This window comes from Olea europaea, unplaced genomic scaffold (assembly GCF_002742605.1).
Source record: "Olea europaea var. sylvestris unplaced genomic scaffold, O_europaea_v1 scaffold279, whole genome shotgun sequence".
Taxonomy (NCBI): Eukaryota; Viridiplantae; Streptophyta; class Magnoliopsida; order Lamiales; family Oleaceae; genus Olea; species Olea europaea.
In genome coordinates, this window is record NW_019246376.1 from 251,094 (window position 1) to 273,402 (window position 22,309).

A 22,309-nucleotide genomic window follows, 5' to 3' on the forward strand; every position below is an offset into this window, starting at 1 on the left:
GTGTGAGGTTCGATTCCCGAAATATGGAATTGGATTCCTTGTAGGCGCAGTGTACAGGTAGTTCTTGTTCTCTGACCTGTTGAGGTACATTCCTTGATTTACTTTCTTTACAAAGCTCTAAGCACGGGACGGTGAGGGCCTCAAGGTTGGAGTTCAATTTTATTTATTTTTATTAAGTATAAAACAATCTTTCAAGCTCACACGTTACTCCCCAAAAAAGTTAGAAAGAGGGGTGCTTTTACACAGTATCCAATTTGAGGGCAGAAACTTTATAATTGCACAATTGAAGACTTTATACATTCGCTGCGGGAAGGGAAGGCAAAAACGATGAAGATCATTCGTAGAAACCTCGCACCCGATGGCCCGGGCAGTGTAAAAGTGATTTTTCCCCTGTAGTTCCTTCAAGAAAACTTCAGTTTCCAATTAATAATTTTTTTGGTTGAAATAGCAATAATTTATTTTTTCTCTTATGTTTTGGTGTCTGGGTTTTGCCGCAGATGGTCCCAGAAGAAGCAGATGATTTGTGGATGGCTTATAATCTGATTGCCGAGGGTGATACCGTCTTAGCTGTCACCGTCAGGTACCTTTTACTTTCAATTTAAGATTTTTCCTTCTAATCGTTATACGAATTGGTTTATTCCATGAATTTTGCTGTTTTTATTTGGGACGTATATGGCTTTGCTCGAATCATTGTGTACATTTTTTTGTGTTGTATTGAAAACGTTTCGAAATTGGACAAGAAGGGCCTATTAGCGCTGATTTTTGTATTTCATATAGGGAATTTTTGGCTAAACTTCAACTTGATCTTGTGAATAGAGCATCTAATTGTGGGACCTGAATATGTTGTCTTTGAAATTCGTTGTAGGAAAGTTTTAAGAGAAGCTGCTTCTGGAGGAAGAGATGCAGAAAGAGTAAAACTGAAATTGGAAATCAAAGTAGAGGTCAGATATTTTCAAGAACTTCAATAGTTTTTTTAGCCTAGTGTTGCAAATCGTTATTGCACTCTGTCATTCATTTATGCAAAGAGTGAAAGAAACTAGGACACAATCTCCTTCTCCCTGAACAGAGAAAAAAGAACCCTTGACTTCTCTCTTGGGTGATAGTCATCAATCAATAGTTTTTGGTGCGTTATTTTCTCCTATGTAACAAGAAAGCAAAAGTTATGGGTATACATGCAATTTTTTTATTTTTTTTATTGAGAGAATCTGTGGTTAAAAATGAGTTTGGGGAAAAATGAGTTTTAGAAAATGGGGCCAAACATTGCCTTATTTTACCACGAGTCGGGAGTTGGGAGAATTGAGGATTCAAGAAACATGAAAAGGATTTGAGTCATGGGATCTCTTTATATTTGCTATGACTCATAGCTCAGTGATAATCGACCAAACAATCTAGTATTTTCTCCAATTTATAATGTTATTATGCTTCAGTTTCATCATCTAATTCTTGGTTCCGTGCTTTAAGGTTGACTGTATTCAGAATTTTCTCTAATAGATCCATCGATTGAACATATTGACCAATCCAAACTTCAGATCTCATCTACTGTTTATGTTTACTTATTGATTAAATCAAAATCTATAAAACAATTAGACAAAATTGTTTTTTTCGAATGTTATAAATCCATGCAGCTGGGGGTGAGGCTAGAGTTGTGCATCTTTGACGTATCTAGAAGTTTGCATTAAGCTACCGTACAAGACTGAGGTTTTGTGACAAGACTTTCTTGAAATTATTCTTAGACTGTAGAGTATGACAAAGAAGGATCTGTCTTACGTATACGTGGGAAGAATATTCTGGAAAATGAATATGTGAAGGTGCGTAGTTTTTCAGTTTGTTCTTTTTAACTAGTGCATTTCTTTGCTCCTGCAGTAAAAACTATAGTTTTATGCTGCAGATAGGGGCATTCCACACCTTAGAAATTGAGCTACACCGACCTTTTGTGTTGAGGAAGGTACTTTTTGCTCTTAATTCTATCAAGTCTCTTGTCATTCTCTTTTATAAATTATATTCAGTTGTTTGTTAGAATATTTGGCATGCCCTTATGATCATTTTGCATTCTATGGCGTTATTATAAAGAGCACGGTCTGTGTATAAAAATATCAGTCCCTTTATAATTATCATATTATATTTTATCAAGCCCTTCTCATTTTTATCTGCTGCAGTATGTTTGATTCTGTTTATGGTCTCCCTCATCCTAACCCTCAGCAATGATAAAGGAGAAGGGAAAAGAAAATCTTTGGCCTTCCAACATTAATCAGGCATCCATGTTGGCTATCATGATAGCAAGTTGAATTATCTTTGAATTTTATCTGGAATGTCAGCCATGGTGTTTGTATTGTTTTTGAAGAATGTATTCTTTCATTTTTACCATTTTGCTCCTTTTGTCTTCTCTGAATTTATAATTTTACTATTCTTCTTGCTGAGATTAGCAAACTAGGTCCATATAAGAGACATTTATGGAACTATTGTTGATGCCTCCTTCCTTTGGATTTTTCTGGCTCTGGGAATGAGTGATTGATCTTGTTAGTGGATGTGTTTTTGATTATTTAGGCCTTCCTATTAAGGAATGGGATGCTTGTTGAAAGTCATTTTGAGGCGTATTAGGCTGTTTATAAGCTAAAAGGAGGAAAGTATTCTAAAGTGACTCATGGAAGGTAGGAGCTTAGATCTTCGATACTGGATAGATGAAAAAATAATCGTATTCTTCCTCCTTAAATTTTTATTTTGTGGTCTGGTATTTGCATTTCCCAATGTGATGATGTAAAAATCTTAGTTTCTTCTCATTCTGAATAGCTGTTAATCCGTAATACGTATCGGACTCAATTATATATTGTACTTACAGTGGGTGTTAATCAATTATGTTTTCCATATTGCCATGTTGATGGTAGCTTTATGACCAATTCTGTTTATTTGCATCTTACCCCCCACTATATCAAATGGAGTTGATTGACTAATTAGGCTTCTTATTTGAGTTTTCTGTGATGTTTGCTAGGAGTTTTGGGACTCACTGGCCTTGGAGGTGCTCCATCAAGCATCTGGTATGCAGTTATCCTTAACTCCATGTTTATGCCATTGTTATCTTCTTCTGTTTTTCACATTTTGTAATAAGTAGTTTCCATCTTCAGCTTTAGGCACAAGTGTGAAAGCTATTACATATTCTTGCTATCTCATTAAATAATTATTTTCTTTTCTAATGAATCTCCTAAAATAAACTCTTTGTTTTGATAATCTTCTTTTTTCCCTGTCAAACGCGATTTTTCAAATAACTCTTACTTTGTCCAAAATTAAAGATGAACGAACTTCACTTGAGTTTGGAAATCAAGAAAAGGGCTTAATAGTAAATATAAAGTAGGTCATATTCTCTCCCTATTTTCTTCACTTCTACATCTAAGAATATTAGAGGAGCTGAGTTTTACATGGACGGTTAATGATTTATGTTCTGTTTTAATAACCTTACAAGTTATGGATGTGGAGCACAAGCTAATGCAAGGGCTTTGGATATTTATTTATTCAATTTGACATAGCCCATAGTATTGCAAAGGCATCTATATCATCTTCATATAAAGCCTATGTTTGAAAAACATCAAAAGTAACTTAAAATTTTCTTTGAACAATCAAACATAATACCCACAACTACTACCCACTTGTCCGCTACTTATTTCTATCATTGTAACTTATAATTTTATCTAAACACAATGAAATATGTCACATTTCATTTAAGTTCTTGTGTCATGTATTTTACATTTGACTAAGCTCATGGATGATGACCTTACATGTTGCATCCATGCTTCTCTCTTTAAAGATGGTATCTAGAACATCAAGAAACAAACCAAGTACAAGATTTGACCTCATAGATAAAGAAGAATAGAATGCACAACTTAGGGAAATCAAACACTTGCAGAAACGTTTATGTTGAAGACAAAATTTAAATGATCTTTTAGATGACATGGTTCAATATGGTATTAGAGCATTTTGGCTTGAGTTAAATAATCTTCGTCCCTGATCTCCAAAAGGTGGCCTTGTACCATTTCGTTCGTCGTCTTTCATCTTGTTTGGCCACCTTTATTTCTTTTTGTTCCTATGCAATTTTCCACTACTCATCTTTACCCCCTTTATCTGCTGGTTTGCTTTGTGTTAACTTCTTTCCTGGTGGTGTACAACTCTTGCTGGCATTTAGTTCGGGCACAATCCAATGATTTCTTAGGCTCTTGCTTGCTTGGAGAGCCTTTGCCAATTATTTCCAAGGTGAAGGTAAAGACCAAAGATCCCAAATCAACAAATACTTGAATAGCCTCATGAAGCCACTCAAAATTGATGCAAAGTGCATTTGATATAGGAAATCGGTCCATGATTCCAATGCTGCTTCGACTGAAACCAAATTAAGCCAAACCCATCAACTAATCCTTGTCCCAGTACCTTTTTTAACTTTCTTAACCAATTTAAATTGTCATGGGCCTTTCTTGTCTTTTGGGCTTTGCGGATTAAAAATTTTGTCGCTAAATTTTACTTGGTTTGTTGTTTATTTGTCGAACTGTTTGGAAGAAAATCTTGTCTTGACTTCCACCATGTTAATATCCAATACGTATTTGGTCTTAGACTCGTCTGGCACCTGGATTCTTGTTATGCCTGCCGTTTTCTTCATCAACAAGTGTAGTGCTAGTACAATTCATGGACATTCGTAGTGCTTTATCATAGGCAGGCCTAGATGTGATAATCTGCACAATTATATAATTTTAACCTTGTTCATCGTAATTGTGGGATGTGTCCCTGATGGGGATTGTAATAGATATGATATTGAAGACTTGCTAACTTTAGACTACTTCTGTCTAGTTTATTATAATTTTCTATTTTGACTCAAGTTAGGGTTTTTATTTAAGTTTTTTTCCTTATTTTCTTTTATATAGACTAGTTAAAATCATATTTCAAGAGGGTTTATGAATTTTAATAGTTAGACTTGTTACTGAATAAAAATGCAATTTATCCCTCCCACTTTGTGCTTCTCTCATCTGTTCATCTTCCCTATTGTTACTCTCTCTCTCCCCTCTTTCTCCATCTTTGTGTCCTCTTCTCTTCCCTTTTCCCTTCTACAATTCTATGACATGTTTGATTGTCTTCGTTGTCTCTCGTGGATAATGATTTTCTTTTGCACCAGCTTTTGGGTTTTTGGTTGGATTAGTTGGCAAACATTACAATTATGGATCATTTTTTTTTTTAATTTCCAAACTAAAATTAGTTTCTACAACACCATAGAGTTCGAGGAGATGTTAAAGACATGTCCATGATGTTTTCCTTTTGCTTTAATCGATTTAATTTCCAAAACTCAAATTGATTTCTACAACACCATCGAGTTTGAGGATATGTTCAAGCTATGTCCATGATACCTTCCCAATTTTGTGGTATTATTTCCTTAGCAATTGATTTTGTAATTATCTCACAATATTTTCTTTTATAACATAACATTGGATTAAGCAAAGATCCTGAATTAAAGTTTCTCTGTCGTCCATTTAGCCTTGTTTGACAACCATTAAAAAGAGGTTTATAGGGAAAATGAGTTTTGGATCAGTGATTTTTTGTAGGATATCTGGTTAAAAAGTATGAAAAAAATTTGGTTTACGTGCAGATTATTTTATGGTGAGAATGTGGTCGAATATGAGTTTGAGAAAAAAAGAGTTTTGTAAAAATGGTTGTCAAACATGGATTTAATGAAATTTATGCAAATAAACTCTTATGGGAAAAAATGAAACCCAGCTACATGTGTGGGGACTTGTTAAAGGAAAAATTAAATTATGCACATGTGGCTCTCTCTAATCATTTGATGTTTTAGATGAATTGGTTCAACTTCAATTGTCTCGATAGCAAAGTGTTATCTTGACGCACATTGAACATCTTATGGAGAGGCTTGGATAAGCTCTACATCTAATGTATAATAGAAGTAAAGAGGAAGGGAAATATGGCATAATATATGCTATTCATTATCTATAATCCCACATCTGCTATTCATTATCTATAATCCCACATCTGCTATTCATTATCCATAATCCCACATCTAACAAACAATAAGAATAAAAGAGGGAAGAAAAATTTAGCTCAAAAACTATTAATTATCTTTAGTCCCACATTGACGAGTGAAACCAGACTAAAGGGAGGAAGTGGATTGTCATATATATGAGATTGCTACACTTGGTTACCACTTACTAATGTGGGTTGGCTTCTGCTGAGAAGATAGAGGATTAAGTTCTCCACTTCAGTTATGCTGTGGAAACTTTGGGCTTAAACTCAGTTTTCAATTGCACAAAATCAGCTTTGCTAATCCAATGGATCATCTAAGTTAATCTCTACCATTCCCTATCACTAGGCATGGCTTTCTGAAACTTCTTGTGTCATTTTAAGAGAGGTAGCAGAAGAACATACTTTATGATGATAAGCAGTCTAACAAGTGCGAAAGAGTTTTGGAAATATATAATGTGTGACATCTAGGCAACCAATAATCACGCTGTACTCTGGATACCCATAATAAATGTGCATACTGTGCTATCCATTATCCATTATAGGTGTGCATTTCGTGTTTTTTAAAATTTAAGTGTGTCTACTACAACCTTTCTCCCATGTGACACTACTCTTTTTTACGTAAGGAAAAAAGAGAAGAAAAAGAAATAAAGAAATGATATCAGGCTTAATTCATCTCATCTGTTTCCCTGGCAATATTCTGCCAAGATCCTGTGGGGCCTTGATGGTTTGGACTGACATTTACAACTTGTGTAGTTGTCCAGGAGTTCTTTCTTTACGTCTTCCTAAGTAGACTGATTATGCATTAGCGCATTTCCATAAACCAGTTTTGACTACAAGTTTGTTAATTATAGCATTTGAAATCTAATGACCTCAGATCCTACTGCGAGTGCTGATCTGGCTGTTGTTCTGATGCAAGAAGGTCTAGCGCATATTTTACTTGTTGGCAAAAGGTATTGCTGCACATTATGAATATATGATTATGATTTACTTTTGATTGATTAATCACAATAGGATGCCCCATTTATGTGAGATGTTTTGTAGATTGTTCACAGTCAGTTTCCAAGTTAAACTTTTGTCGTATGAATTTGGTTATTTTACATACATGTTGAACTGGACATTCCATCATTTTTGTCTGTGCACAATAGTTGTCAGAGATAGGTGGATATATCCATGTTAAAACTAGGAGTATATGTGAGCATCTGGTTCACAAAGATTTACTATGTGAAATTTGATTTTGTGGATTTATGGTTGCAAGTGATTAGGTGTTCGTTGCTTTGCTTTGGGTCTTTAACACCATGCCCACTAAGGAGTTTTAACTTTTTATTGTGTATGAGAACCTGATTAATAATTTTAGTCATTTGGTTATTTTAAGTAATATTTGGAAGGAAATTTTTTTGGGTAACCTCAGTTTTATGTTCTAAGTGAATTCAGAAGTTTTCGGGTAAGATGGTCCATTAGAGTTCGTAAATGGTTCTTATAGCTGGTTGCAAAAAGAGATAATATCATAATTTAAAACTGGAAGTAGGCCTAGAGACGGACTTTAATGTGCCAACATTTTGGTGATCTAGATTGATCCTCCCCATGGAAATGTTATTAGAGTTTGTTTATTGTACTTTATGTTAGCTCCCCTATTTAACATTCAAATGGTGGTTAATGTGTCAACAGTGTGACCACCACTCGTTCTCGCATAGAGACTTCAATACCTCGCAAGCACGGACCTGGTATAGCAGGCTATGATAAAGTATGTTTATTAGTGACTGAATGGTGTTGTTCTTTACATTGCTTGTTTAATTAAGGCCGCAAACTCTATATGGAACACTTACTGGAATTGGTTTCTTGACAGGCCTTGAACAAGTTTTTTGATAATGTCTTACAGGTTATCTCAGCCTAAGCTGTTTGTATTTACGTTTCTTTTTTTGAGATAAATACAGAATTTGTAATTGATTAACAAATTATGGTCAATCTCTTGTAGGCATTCCTTAAACACATTGATTTCAAGGTGGTTCGTTGCGCTGTCATTGCAAGTCCAGGGTTCACTAAGGTCTGTCATTTGGAATCAGCAAGCTTTGCTTAGACACTTATTTGTGTCTCTCTCTCTCTCTCTCTCTCTATATATATATATAGTATTTGAAAGTCATTATTCGAGTTCTTCAGTATTTAGCTGAAGTAATAATTAAGTTACCTGTTGTAATAATGGATTTGGAAATTATTATCATTTGTTTTCAGGATCAATTTCACCGGCACTTAATGTTGGAGGCAGAAAGGAAACAATTAAGATCTATCATTGAGAACAAGTCGCGCATAATTCTTGTGCATACAACCTCTGGATACAAGTATGACATTAGTCTCTCCACACTCTCCATCTTCTCTTGCTGTTGTATTGTTGACTTCTTATAACAGTTTGTGGTTGTGTCTGATGCAATTGTTTGAATAATGGTTTGTAATGCATGTGGATGACTTGATTTATTTTTACTAAAGGACATCAGAATCTAAGAAACAAGAAGATAAATTGACATACAGATGTTTACCAAATAACTTCGCAATCATCCAAAGAAACTTGGAAGCTTGAGCATACATACGTGTGTTGAGGATGCATTTGTGACTATCTTAGTCTTGTTCTGGAGATTCAATTTTGCACATGTTGATTTTTATGCAGTAAGGATACTGAGGTATGTGTGCTTTGGGCAAACAACGAAGTTACAAAGTGAATTGGCATTCATCAGTGCATGGGCTTTGGAAAAAGAGTTGCATGCTGATAGGATTCCACTAGAAGAAGAATTAAATCTGTTATTGATTGCTGAATGCAATACAGGGAACTACAAAGAAAACAGTGAATAGACGAGACTTCCTTTCATTCGATATTTGCCTCCCCTAATAGTTATTCCTCTACTGTTTATATAGACCCTTCAGCTCAAGTAACCGATTCTGTTTAGCCACCCTTTTCCTGCCATTTGGAGCTACCACCTTCTTATGCCTTCTCGAATAAGTGTATCTAATGGAGGGCTTATCATTACCCCTGGTTTCCAAACACACCTTGTCCTCAAGGTGGAATTCTGGAAAGTGCTGGACAATCGAGGTTGTGGACTCCCAAGTTGCTTCAGATGCAGGCAGTCCTTTCCACTGCAGTAATACTTCTTGTCCAAGTGGGTAACAGTTAGATGCCTGACGTGTTCACAAGACCACCTTTGGCTCCACTATCCATTCTAGGTTGGCATCTAAATGTGAGGGAAGCTACTGGTTAGCCTCTTGTATGTATGGAGAAACACCAAGTGTCCCTTAAGTAAGCTACTGTGAAACTCGCTTAACACGGCTAGTATCATTGAAGACGAGCGAGGAAGTACTAAGCGGCCTTTGAACAAAAGTCCGCCCTGTTCTAGTGAATAACGGGGATGTGAATCTGGGTTTGCTTGTAATTCCTGTTTCAGTTTTGAGAGCAGAGGGTCTCCATCCACTTGAGCACTGATTTTCTCTGGACATCCAGCATTTCGGGAATGGGAAGGGCAGAGAGCTCCATAGGTGAAGATATGCGGGACAGCGCATCCGTTGCTCTGTTTTCCAAGCCTGGTCTGTATTGTATGTCGAACTAGTACCCCATCAATTTTGTTACCCACCTTTGAAATTTTGCTGGTATTATGTGCTGTTCCAAGAGATATTTCAGGCTCCGTTGATCAGTGCAGACGATGAAGTGTTGACCCAACAAGTAGTGCTTCCATTTTTGAAGAGCTAGTACAATGGCCATTAATTCCCTTTCATATACTGACTTTGATTGTGATCTTGATGATAACACCTAGCTGAAATAAGCTATTGGCCGTTGATTTTACATGAGCACTACACCAAGTTTGTGCCCGAATGCATCTGTTTCCAGGATGAATGGTTGTGAAAAATCTAGCAAGGAGAGTACAGAGACTGTGGTTATAGCTTGCTTCAGTTTCTGAAATGCCGCCTTCGCCTCTGTCGACCACCCGAAAGCATCCTTCTTCAGTTGTTGTGTAAGAGGCCATGAAATGGTGCCATACCCTTCCACAAACCGATGATAGTATCCTGTCAACCAAAGGAACCCACGGAGTTCTTTCAAATTTCGAGGAGTTGGCCACTGTATCATAGCCTCGATTTTCCTTGGATTCACTGCTACTCCATCTCCGGAGACCAGATGCCCTAGATACTCAACTTGTGTTTGTGCAAACTTGCATTTCTTCGCGTTCACATACAACTAATGCAAAGTCAGAGATGAAAATACCAAGTCCAAATGTTGTCCGTGTGTCTCAAGGTCATTGCTGTAGATCATAATGTCATAAAAAAACACCAATACAAATTTTCTCAAGTAGTTCCCGAATACCTGATTCATTAACGATTGGAATGTAGCCGGTGCGTTGATTAGACCAAAAGGCATTACCAAAAACTCGTAGTGTCCCTCGTGAGTCCGAAACGCCGTCTTGCTAACATCCCTTTTTTTACTCGAATTTGGAGATACCCTGATTTCAGGTCTAGTTTTGAGAATACTTTAGCTCCATGAAGTACGTCCAGTAACTCGTCTATCATTGGAATGGGGAATTTATCTGGAACGGTGGCTTTTTTCAATGCTCTAGAGTCCACATAGAATCGCCAACTCCCATCCTTCTTCTTGACCAATAGTACAAGGCTCGAGAAGGGGCTAATGCTAGGTTGAATGATCCCAGCCTTCAACATCTCCTGTACCAACGGCTCGATCTCATTCTTTTGGATGTGTGGATAACAATAGGGTTGAACACTAACTGGCTCAGTCCCTTCTTGTAGGTGGATGGGATGATCAATGTCCTATGCCGGGGGTGGGGTCTTTGGGGCCTCAAAAATCTGTTGATGCCTTTTTAACACCTGAGGATTCCTGCTAGTAGCCCAGCCAAATTGTTATCCTTTTCGGTAGATGCTGTCAAACTACCCAATTCCACTAGCATGCCTATCTCTTCCTGTTGTAAGGCCTTCATCAGCGTTTTTAGAGACACCCCCGATTGGCTAAGCTTGAGGTCACCTTTTAAGTTCCTCACTGCTTCTCCTAATTTAAATCTCATAATGAGTGATTTCCAATTAACCACCACATCCCCCAAACTACTCAACAATTGCATACCTAATATAATGTCGGTGTTCCCAAGCTGTAGAGGCAAAAAGTCCTCAATTACAGCCAGCCTTTGCATCTCCAACTTCACCCCCTTGCATATACCCACCCCTTTTACTGATTTCCCGGAACCCAATACCACCCCCTAATTTGTGGTTGCTGTGGTAGGAATCCCCATCTTCTGGACCAACTCGAGGGATATGAAATTGTGAGTTGCCCCGTTGTGCCTTCCACCTTCATCGTCCCTGAAGTTGTCAGTCCTACCATCGAATTAATTGAAAGCTCAACCTTCTCTGTTACCTCTATTGGCGCCTCCTTGTCCTCAACGTCCTCTCTCTCTCTCTCTCTCTCTATAGTCGTCGTCCTCCACCAGCAGTACCCGTTACTCCTTAGTTTTGCATTGATGGCCCATCGGGTATTTTTCATCACATCTAAAACACCGCCCTTATCCTTTTTAGCTTGCCATTCTGCGTCAATCATTCGCTTGATTGGGAACTCTCGTCGATGAATCGTAGTTTTCTCTCCCATGGTCACAGTTCTAGTGGGAAATGTTTCTGGATTCTTTGGGTCTCCACGACTTGCTGTTAAAATGGGTTTGGAGAACTTATAGCCCATGGCCCCCTTTAATTGGAGAACCATGTTTCTATCTTCCACCTTTTGTGCAATATCCATAATGGACCCCAGCCCACTGGGTCTGAGTAATCGGACCTTGGCCCGGATTTCTAGATTGAGCCCCTATACAAAGGTGCTTTCCAGTACTTCTTCAGAGATTCTCACGAGTGGAGCTGCTAAAACTTCGAAGGAACGCCGTATTCCGCCATGGTACCCTCTTGTTTCACGGCTAAGAACTTTTCACAAAGGTTGCCGTCTTGCGTCAGCTGAAATCATGGCAATGGTCGCTGACGAAATTGCACCCAGTTCTGGAATGGGTCCCTAGCTTCTGTTCATTGTAGCCAGGATAGAGCATCATCATCATTGACTCACCCCAATTTGCTCCCATCTTTTCTCGATCTGTTAGGCTGTTCACTTCAAGCCCTAAACAGCCATGCGTCGGGTTCTCTCCATTGAATTTGGGTATCTCCAATTTTCTCACGTCGCCAGTTAATGTCTTCCTTGGCCGATTCCAAGTGGGTTGTCCCCCTTCCATAGCTGGCCTTGCCTAACCCCTCAGACCATTTCCATGCTCTTGCTTTCCAGTGTCGTCCCTAGCCCTGAGTGGGTCCTTAGGTGGCGTGGACCGCTCAGTGAGGCTTCCGGCACCGACTTCCTCTCCGGTGTTGTTTACCCCTGCTTAAGGTGGGTCAATGACGCCACCATTTTTTGGGTTGCCTCCATGGTTTACAAAATGCAGACAACATTCAGGGATAAGATCTCCATTGATTTCGCCAACTCCGGTAAGCGCTGCAGTCCAGCCTTCACCTCCTCCATGATTTCCAATCTACCTTCGGTTTTCTTTTAAGCCATCAGGATTCAGGATCAATGCTCTGATACCAAGTTGATGGGATTCCACTAGAAGAAGAATTAAATCTGTTAATGATTGTTGAATGCAATACAGGAAATTGCAAAGAAAACAGTAAATAGACTAGACTTCCTTTCACTTGATATTTGCCTCCCCTAATAGTTATTCCTCTACTGTTTATATAGACCCTTCAACTCAAGTAACCGATTATGTTTAGTCACTTGATTCTGTTACCCTTTTCCCACCATTTGGAGCTGCCACCTTCTTGGGGGGCTTATCACATGCCTTTGCTCACTATACTTGTAGTTAACCAACTTTCACATTTTAAATCAACCAGATTTTTTGCGAACTAGTTATTTGTTTTTCCTCTAAAGTGAGTACATTTTACACGATTATGACTGTATTAAACGAGATATTCTAAGACCAATACATTTTTGTCTTTTCTTTTTTTCCTTGTTCACATGCCATTTCAAAAGTATTTGTTTGTATATTTAACTCCTGTTTAGGGTAGATTAAAATTAGACTTTTAGTAGATTTTGATAAAAGTTGAAGAAATGTGGAGTTGAAAAGTTGTGGATTCTATGAAATGTATTGTTAAAATTAACTGTTGATTTTGACTTGAGATATAAACTGATTAAAATGTACAAAAAATAGGGGCATGGATTTTTTTTTTTGTCCTCAAAAAACTAGTCATTACTGTTTTATGTTGAGCGAACTCTTCTATTTTGCATGTTTAGCATTTCCTTCACAATTCAGGTTGTCTATTATTTACTTCATTGCTTTTAGCATGTTTAGAAATCCTCGAATTGATTTTTTTCCCCTTGTTTTGTGTTGTCTTTATTTTCTTTCTTTTGTTGCAATGTTCTTAGTCTCATCCTCCTAGGTCAAAGTTGCTAGAAGCAAACCATTATTATAATTTGACCATTCAATACTTGGTACACAGACATAGCTTGAGAGAGGTGTTGGACGCTCCAAATGTTATGAATATGATAAAAGATACTAAAGCTGCACAAGAGGTAGTAATGCTCTTAATTCACTTTTTGTGTTGGCTTTGTATACGTTATCTTTGACTTCTTGTTTTCTAATGTATAGGTTCTAGTGTTCTCTATTCGTATAGGACCTCTAAAATTTTTTTTTTTCTTTTTTTCCAATGCAGGTTCGAGCACTTGAGGATTTCTTTACCATGCTTTCAAATGTCAGTTCTACCCTTAATCTGTAATTTCATTTTATTTTCTTTATTTTTGCCAAATCACAATATCTATATACTGAACTGAGGGGGTTCTTGGTTGGGGGACAGACCTCTAGAGTTGGAATGGTTGATTTTGATTCCTTGTGTGTGTTTTTTTTTGCCCTGGGAATCATAGTGACATTCCTCCCGTTCAGCCCTGTTGAATATGATTAAACTTCAGATTTCTGATGTAATCAAGGTTCAAGTTCGAACTTAATTTTAAACTCGAGCCGAACTCAAGTATCTTGACCATTATCGAATGATCTCGACTAGTTTTTTTTCGTTGGTGGAGTTTTCAATTTGACCTTAGTCGGGAGCACTCTACTAGTTCAAGTTAGATGTAGAGAAATGTACTTGACCGCATACAACTATCTCGATTCGGGTCAAGCTTGGTATTCTGCTCACGATCTTGGTGGTTGAGTTAAATAAGAGAGATGCATTCAACCCTAGTCTATGCATGGATAGTGCTCATGGTATGCATTGCCTATAGTATTCAATACCTATAGCTACTATTCACCATTTACACTATAGTGACCAAACTACTCAAACACTATGATACCCCTCTCCACCACTGAATTGCTATTATATTCCACAGAAGCACGTATAGTTAGTTTTATGTGAAGTTGTCCATTGATATTTGGAGAACTAAATTGGATTATATGGAAACTTTTGAATTTAATTTCATTGTAGTTAACATGACATAGGAGCTGCTCTATTTATCAAAAAATGAAACCTAATTCTCTCCTACAATTAAGCTTACAATTAATCCTAGTCAACTACAACTAGATGAAAGCAATATTATGCCCATGTTTCACTCCCTCTTAAGATGGTTCCAAGATATCTATCATTCTCAACTTGCTAACACTTGAGAAAAATAGGTCAAGACATCCTTTGATAAGAACAACTGATAATTGTTCCCCACTAGTAACAAATGGAATACAAATCTGAGCGTTTCTAATATTCTTGATGATGAAGTGTGTCGATTTCAACATGTTTAGTTCCGTCATGCTTATCAGGATTGTGAGCAATGTTGGTTACATCTTTATTATCGCAATAAAGCTTCATTGTTTCTGTCTCAGCTATTTGTAGTTCTTTGAGCAATTTCTTTACCCACATCAACTCAAGTATTTCTTGTGCAATTGCTCTAAACTTAACTACTGGACCTAGTAACCACAGTTGTTTCTTACTTTTCCAAGCAATTAGATTTTGTCCAATAAATTTTTAATATCTGGATGCTAATCTCGTGTCTTCTATCGAGACTATCCTATTGACGTCCGTATAAGGTTCCGCTTGAAGATGATGATTCTTTGAGAAAAGTATGCCTCTTTCGAGTGTTACTTTTAGATATTGTAGGATCTTCAAAGCTGCTTCCATATGAATTTCACAATGAGAGTGCATATAATGACTAATAAAACTTATAACAAGTGCAATATCATGCTAGTGTAAGATACATTTATTAAATTACCAATCAGTCTTTGGTATCATCCTTTATCGACTACAAAACTCTCGACAATAGCTCCTAAGTTATGTTTTGGATCAATTGGAGTGTCTCTAGGTTTGCAGCCCAGTGTAGCTGTTTCCTTGAGATGATCTAGAACATACTTTTTTTGATAGAAATATACCATTTGTAGATCTTGTATCTTGAACCAAATCTCCAACCGACACTGAAAATGCCCTTGTAATGGGGTTCTCCTCTTATGTCTTACCATTTTTGTAGATTTGAGTACATCACGGATGCACTGATCCGTAGATTTAGGTGATCGACTTGTATCTCAATTGCCCACTCCTCTTTTGGTGGCATCATGCTCCTTGATCCTTAGGGGCATCTTGCGACCTCGATACCTAAAAAATATCTCAACCTTTCCAAATCCTTGATCTCAAATTCCTTGTCAAGCATGTTTTTGAGATTTTCAATCTCATCAATATAATTATTTGTAACAATGTCGTCCACATAAACAATTAGAATAATAGCTCTGACCTTAAATGTGCTTAAAGAATAAAGTATGATCCCTTTGGTTTTGAGTATACTCTAACCAATGAATTTCCTTGGTAAACTTCTCAAACCAAGCTCAAGGAGACTGTTTTAGTCTATGCCCCCCGTTTGGCCCCTATTTTGTAGAAATGAAAATGAATAGAATAGTTTTTTTTTGAAAAAATGAGTTATTAAAAAAGAAGGAAAATTTTTCGATTTACTTATAATATTATTTTATGGAAGCTTGTGTGGTTGAAAATAGAAGAGAGAAATGAAATGGGGGCCAAACGGGGGCTATATAAGGTAGGGCTGGGCAAATCTCCCGAACCGAACCGATCGAACCGAACTGAACCGAACCCGACGGTTCTTGTCAAATTAAATACCCGAACGGGTATCTGAATTGAGAACCGACGGGTACGGTTCGGTTCTCGATTCTAGACCAAGAACCGAAGAACCGAATAAGAACTGAATATTTCTAATTTTTTTTATATTGAATAAATCAAATTATTTTAATTTTAATTTTTTCTAAAGAAATTAACAATTTCTAAATCCAAATTTTTGGCCCAATAATTTGTTTCATTTCTAATTTTTTAATTTTTGGCCCAATTACCCCTTCTATTGTCTCATTTCTTAGCCTAACAAAATTCAACCCACTAAATAACCCTAAATATCTACACTAAAGTGTATAACGCTGTCTCGACTCTCGCAGCCTCGCTGACATTCCAAAACATATATAATTGTCGACCGATACTGTGACCTCCGATCGAAGCTGTGACCTCCGCCAACCGAAATTTTGATCGTAGTGATCATTTGAATAAGGTAGTCTACGAGTCTCTGACATTTCAAAACCATTGAATGTGCCATTAGTTGTATTTATATAATGATGTTATAAATGTTAAAAAATTTAATTATAGTACAGAACCGAACGGAACCGAACCCGAACGGTTCCATAATTATATTTGGACCCGACGGTTCCATTTACTAAATACCCGAAAATTTTGGTTCGGTTCGGTTCTCTTTAGAACTGAACCGACCCGTGCCCACCTCTAATATAAGGACTTCTCCAACTTGCCTTTTTTTTTTTTTTTTTTCCTTAGCACATCCTCTAAGTCATGTGGTAACTACATGTATACTTCCCTTATTAAATCCCCATGCAACATTAAGTTGCTCAAGATCCAGTCTAAATTTGCTAATAGAGGTAATGGAACTCAAACTGAAATCATTTTTGCTTTATGAGCAGAAGTTTCCTGATAGTTGGACCTAGTATGCCTATGTGAACCCATTCGCATCAAATCTTATCTTTCAGGTGTCCCATCTATCTCGTGTTTCAACGTGAATACCTATTTACATCCCACTAGCCTTTTTCCTGGTGGAAGGTCAACAAGTACTCATGTATCATTCTTTTTCAAAGTCCTCATTTCCTCATAAATAACCTCTTTCTATTTTGAAACAACAAGAGCTTCTTTTGTAGCATTTGGAATAGTTGACAAGAAGACAGATTTTTTTTGATAGGTAATCATAATTTTATTAATTAAAAGAGATTACACGGGACGTGTACAATCACTTTAAGCAAGAGAGGAACGTTATGAAATTAAGCAACCCTTCTACAGGATTTTTAGCCGCGGCATTAAACCAATTACACAAAGTCAAATAAAATATTTCCCTAATCTGCGCTATTGTCTTTGTTTGATCTTCGAAATAGCGGTTGTTCCTCTCTCTCCAAACACACCATGCAATGCATTCGGGGATAAGGTTCCATACAAGTTTGTTATCCTTATCACGAAATTTTCACCTCCATGCCTGCAATATGTCCTCTATACACCTTGGCAGCACCCAAACCATAGATTGAGAAGCTAGGATATTGTTCCAAAGCCAGCGAACACCATCACAATGAATGAACAAGTGGTCTACCGTGTCATCCCTTTTGTACATATAGCACCACTCGGTTACATAAAAGCCTTTTCGTTGAAGATTATCCATCGTTGACACCTGCCCCCTTACAATCGTCCACAATAAGAATGCTACCCGTGGAGGCAATTTGCTTTGCCACACCAGCTTCCAGGGGAATGAACTCTCCATAGGTCCCAAAAGGGATCTAAAATAAGTGCGGATAGAAAAGATACCATCTCGTGCCAACTTCCACCTGCTACAATCATTCTCTCCTACTCGAGTCTGTAGCTTATGTAGAGATGTCAAAAACAACGAATAAGCATCCAACTCCCAATCCTGTAGGCCTCTCTCAAAAGTAATATTCCAGTTGTAATTCCCATTATGAATGGCTAATACATCACTCACCATAGCAGAAGGCACTAAAGAAATGCGGTGCAAAGAAGGAAATCCTAATTTTAGCGGTTGATTACCATACCAACAATCATCCCAAAATCTGATATCATTATTATTCCCTACCACAAAATTTAATTTGTCTTGAAAATCACTCCATCCTCGTCGAATATACTTCCACAAACTCACCCCATAGGAACCGCAACCCTCAACAGTACACCAACCCCCCTCACAAGAAGACAGATTAACAATAAATGCTTTGAAAGAGGAAGATAACCTTTTGATAGGAGATACAGTTTGAAATAAGATGCATTGCACAAGATTAATACCTTTCTATGAGCAATTAGAACATCAAGATCAGAAATATCAGTCAAGTCTAGACTCTTGGAAAGATTAGAAACTGATGAATTACTGTTGTTTTCCAAAGTATCTGCGCTTGTTTCAGATGATTGGTGATGTTTCGGAAAAATGTGTATTTTTCTTTCTTGAATAAACTTTTAGTTCTGTCTCTATCTTGAACACATTCAAGTGGGGCTTGGGGAAAAAGAGATGGAGGAGTTAGGGAACTGGAGATGATGACTCAGAATTCATGGGAGGAATTATAAAAATGACAGAAATGACTGTGTAAAACATGAGAAGGGGACTTAGGGATAGTAGGATAAGTAGACCAGAGCGAATATTCTATTCAGCTACTCTTCCCCGAAAGAGGAGTTTTGGTGAAAATAGTATTCTAGAAAAAGGTAACATGGATAAAATTGTTTTCCTTGTTGGAGGATAATAGCACCCGAAACCTTTTTTATTAGGAGAATATCCTAAGAAAACGCATTAAAGAGCCCTTGGATCTAGTTTTTCCCTATTATGGTTGTGAATGTGAAACAAATGCTCACAACCACAACCCATAGTGAAATAGAAGAAAAAATGTGTGATGATGTATATGTCTTTGAGAGTGTCAAGTTGTGTTTTGAAATCCAAGACCCCTGGTGGCATCGTATTGATAAGGTAGGTAACGGTAAGAATAGCTTCCCTACAAAATGTTTAGAAACTGCCATGGTAAACATAAGAGATCTAGCCACTTCAAGAAGATGTCTGTTTTTCCTCTCTTAGCTATTCCATTTTGTTTTAGTGTATCTACACGAGCTATGGTGTACAATCCTATGATCACTTAGATACGAACCTAGAATCAAGGAATAGTACTCTCTCCCATTATGTGTTTAAAGAGTTTGAAGATTGGTTTTAAATTGATTCTTAATCATATGGTAAAAATTTTGAAAAGTTTTGCAGCTTCAGTTTTTTTATGAGCTAATAGACCAAACTCACACGAGCATGATAATGAACCACCCAGCATCAGATATGCTGTGGACATGTGAAGGCCCCCCAAATATCACTACGTATTTAGGAAAAAGGTTGTAACCTTTTATATATCTGTGTTGGAAAATGAGCCCGATGATGTTTGGATAGTTAAACATACTTTACATTGAAAATCATGGTTATTCTTATTCTTTAATAGAGTAGGAAACAATCTTTTTAAATAAGGAAAGTTTGGGTGACCTAATCTTTTATGCCAAAGTTGATTTTTAGTATTTTAAGTTGACTGAAAAGAACTAAGTGAAGTGTGTATAAGATGGATTACCTAAACCTAGGTTCACCCTCAAGTTAATAAAGTCCATCAATCTCCTTTCCTGTATTCAAGTCCTGAAATTCACAGTAATTAGGAAAAACTTGGGGACACAATTAAGACTTTTGGTTATTTTACTAATTGAATGAAGATTACATTACAATTTGTAGAGCATATGGAGTGGTGTCTAATGAAAGATATTTTGAATTAGGAATATACAATTGTTTTGGAATAGATGACAACGAACCATTTGTAACTTTGACTTTCTGTCCGCCGGAAAACGGAGTGGTGGAATTAAACAAATTTGAATGGCTAATCATGTGATTTATGGGATCCAGAATCAATGACCCTAGAATTACTCGAAATGCTGGTGACACTCAAACAAGTTGAGCAAATGAACAATTGACTTGCTGAAACTGATAATAGGGTTATTCGAATTGAGCATGGCAAACGAGAACTCAACTGCATTGAAATTATTCGAATTGAGCATGAAAGAGGCAAGGGATGATCGAAACCAATGTAAAATGCCAAGAATAGAAAGAAGAAACCAGCATTGAATTGGTATAAATCTGCCAAAAACAATTGAACCTGGTTGAGAAAAATCTGAACCAGCATTATATGCATTTTAACTGGGCTGAAAATAGGCTGAACCAGATGAACAACTGCTGAACTGGCATGAAGGATAAACTGCTTTGAAAAAGGATGAACTGCTCTGAAAATAGGCTGACTGCTCTGAGAATGTAAGACCGTACAGTCTTAAACTTCTTTTCAGCAATTAAGAACACAAAGAACAGAATTCCGGCATAATCAGCCAGTAAGAAGACTGAAATTCTGGCAATTTTAGGCGGAAAACAAATTAGCAGGAAACCTGCTCTATCACCATGTGGAACTTTCTGAATTTTATTTCATTGTAGTAAAAGTACGAAGGTGCTGCTCTATTAATACAAAAAATTTAGCCTAATTCTCTCCTACGATTCACATATTATATAGTCTATCTTGATATATCTCACTAAAATAGTTGTGTTTTATTTTGTTTTATTCCCAACTCACCCAGATCAATATTCATGGATATATATCTTGGATTTTAAAATGGATTGTTGATGAATTAACATACCCATTTGACACCAAGAAATATTTTTTTAGTTTGCATTCATGCCTATGAACATGTATGTTTGGCATGGAGGTGAACCAGTTCTTCATTATTGAATTTACTTTGGTTTGATTTTTCCAAGATGATGTAATTGTATAGAATCCTGATCGTGCATGCTATGGACCAAAGCACGTTGAAGTTGCCCATGAGCGGATGGCTATCCAGACACTTCTCATTACTGATGAGCTATTCAGGTAGGCAGTCTTACTGCATGTTTGGTAAATATTAATTTGGCTTATTTTTCTTCCTTAATATTGTCCAGTAGTCTCAAATCTACCTTACCAAAAATTCCCTTGAGTTTATTGTGTTGGCTATACCATTTTTCATCTTCTCAAGTCATTATTCATCAAGTTGTTTTATACATCTGATGTCGTGCCGAAGTTCGGAGTTCTATTTTCACTTGTGTGTGGTACACACGTTTAGAAGTAATGGCACGAACAATTGCGATAAATCATTTTCTTTTGGCACAATCAAGAGAGATGTTGATATCACGCTTCCTATTTGTTTATCAGGAGTTCAGATATAGCAACAAGGCAAAAGTATGTCAACTTGGTCGATTCGGTCAAGAATTCAGGCGGCACTGCTCACATCTTCTCATCCATGCATGTTTCAGGAGAACGTGAGTATTTTTGTACTCTTTTCATCTCTACAACTTAAAAACCTTTATGGCTGACTTGTATCCTCAACTTATGGCAATTTATGAATCTGTGTGTCTGTAAAGGGTTTTTCATTCATAAATTTATAGAATTGGTTTCAAAAAATCATGCTAAAACACATTTTCATTTTTTCCGTATTTGTTTCCTTTCTTTGATACGTGCATGCATATTTATTTGTGCTTATGGAATAATTTTTACGTGGAAGAACAGAACTGGCTCAGTTGACTGGTATTGCTGCAATTCTTCGTTTTCCTCTTCCTGATCTGGAAGACATAGAAATGTAAAAGAATTTCAGACTGAAGCTTATTAAAGTAGGTTTTTCCTCTCGATGTCGTGTTTCGTTAGTTAATTTAATTTATGATTATAAGTGTAAGGCAGTAAGCAATTGAGTCACCATGTATTATAAATAGATAGTATGGTGTATTTTAGAGACCACAGGTCATTGTTCATCATCTCCACCGTTGATATTAGTGGTATGCGTTGAATAAACTGCCATAGTTTCCAATTTATCATACTTTTGAACTCTGAAGGAAATAAAAGATGAAAGGTAGGCGCGTTTATTCTTTCATTGAATGGCTTTGGTGCTGAAAACAAACACGATGTTTTTTCATTTCACTTGTTGGCGCTCGTGCTTGTGATTATAACATAATCGACTTGGCGGTCCCATAATGCCATGATGCCGCAAACCACTCGGGTATATTTGGTACTCTATACTAGATACTTGACAATCCAATGGACTACCTTGCTTTTTTCTTTTTTTTGTAATATTGTCCAGTCACCATACCAGGCATGCTATCCTGGATTAGGGCCTTGTGCAATTGCTGCATGCACCTAATATATCCTATAATTTATTAAAT

The 22,309-nt window shown here is 37.0% G+C and overlaps 1 protein-coding gene across 3 annotated transcripts; it reads left to right on the forward strand.

Moving 5' to 3' along the window:
- Nucleotides 1-215: 215 nt before the first annotated feature.
- Nucleotides 216-22,020, forward strand: LOC111383907 (protein PELOTA 1). Of its 3 annotated transcripts, none has more exons than XR_002700819.1 (16): nucleotides 216-378; nucleotides 498-580; nucleotides 866-941; nucleotides 1,734-1,808; nucleotides 1,889-1,945; nucleotides 2,987-3,032; nucleotides 6,878-6,953; nucleotides 7,669-7,744; nucleotides 7,847-7,879; nucleotides 7,976-8,044; nucleotides 8,230-8,336; nucleotides 13,495-13,567; nucleotides 13,708-13,766; nucleotides 20,896-20,990; nucleotides 21,309-21,415; nucleotides 21,663-22,020. XR_002700819.1 is itself a non-coding variant. In XM_023008095.1 (16 exons), exons 1-16 carry the CDS (start codon nucleotides 328-330, stop codon nucleotides 21,734-21,736), a joined length of 1,137 nt encoding a protein of 378 aa, XP_022863863.1. In that variant the 5' UTR covers nucleotides 218-327; the 3' UTR covers nucleotides 21,737-22,020. The 3 variants fall into 3 exon arrangements, 2 of the variants coding, with proteins under 2 accessions (XP_022863863.1, XP_022863864.1); XM_023008095.1 differs by having other exon boundaries at nucleotides 218-378; nucleotides 13,708-13,746; XM_023008096.1 differs by having other exon boundaries at nucleotides 247-392; nucleotides 13,708-13,746.
- Nucleotides 22,021-22,309: the final 289 nt, after the last annotated feature.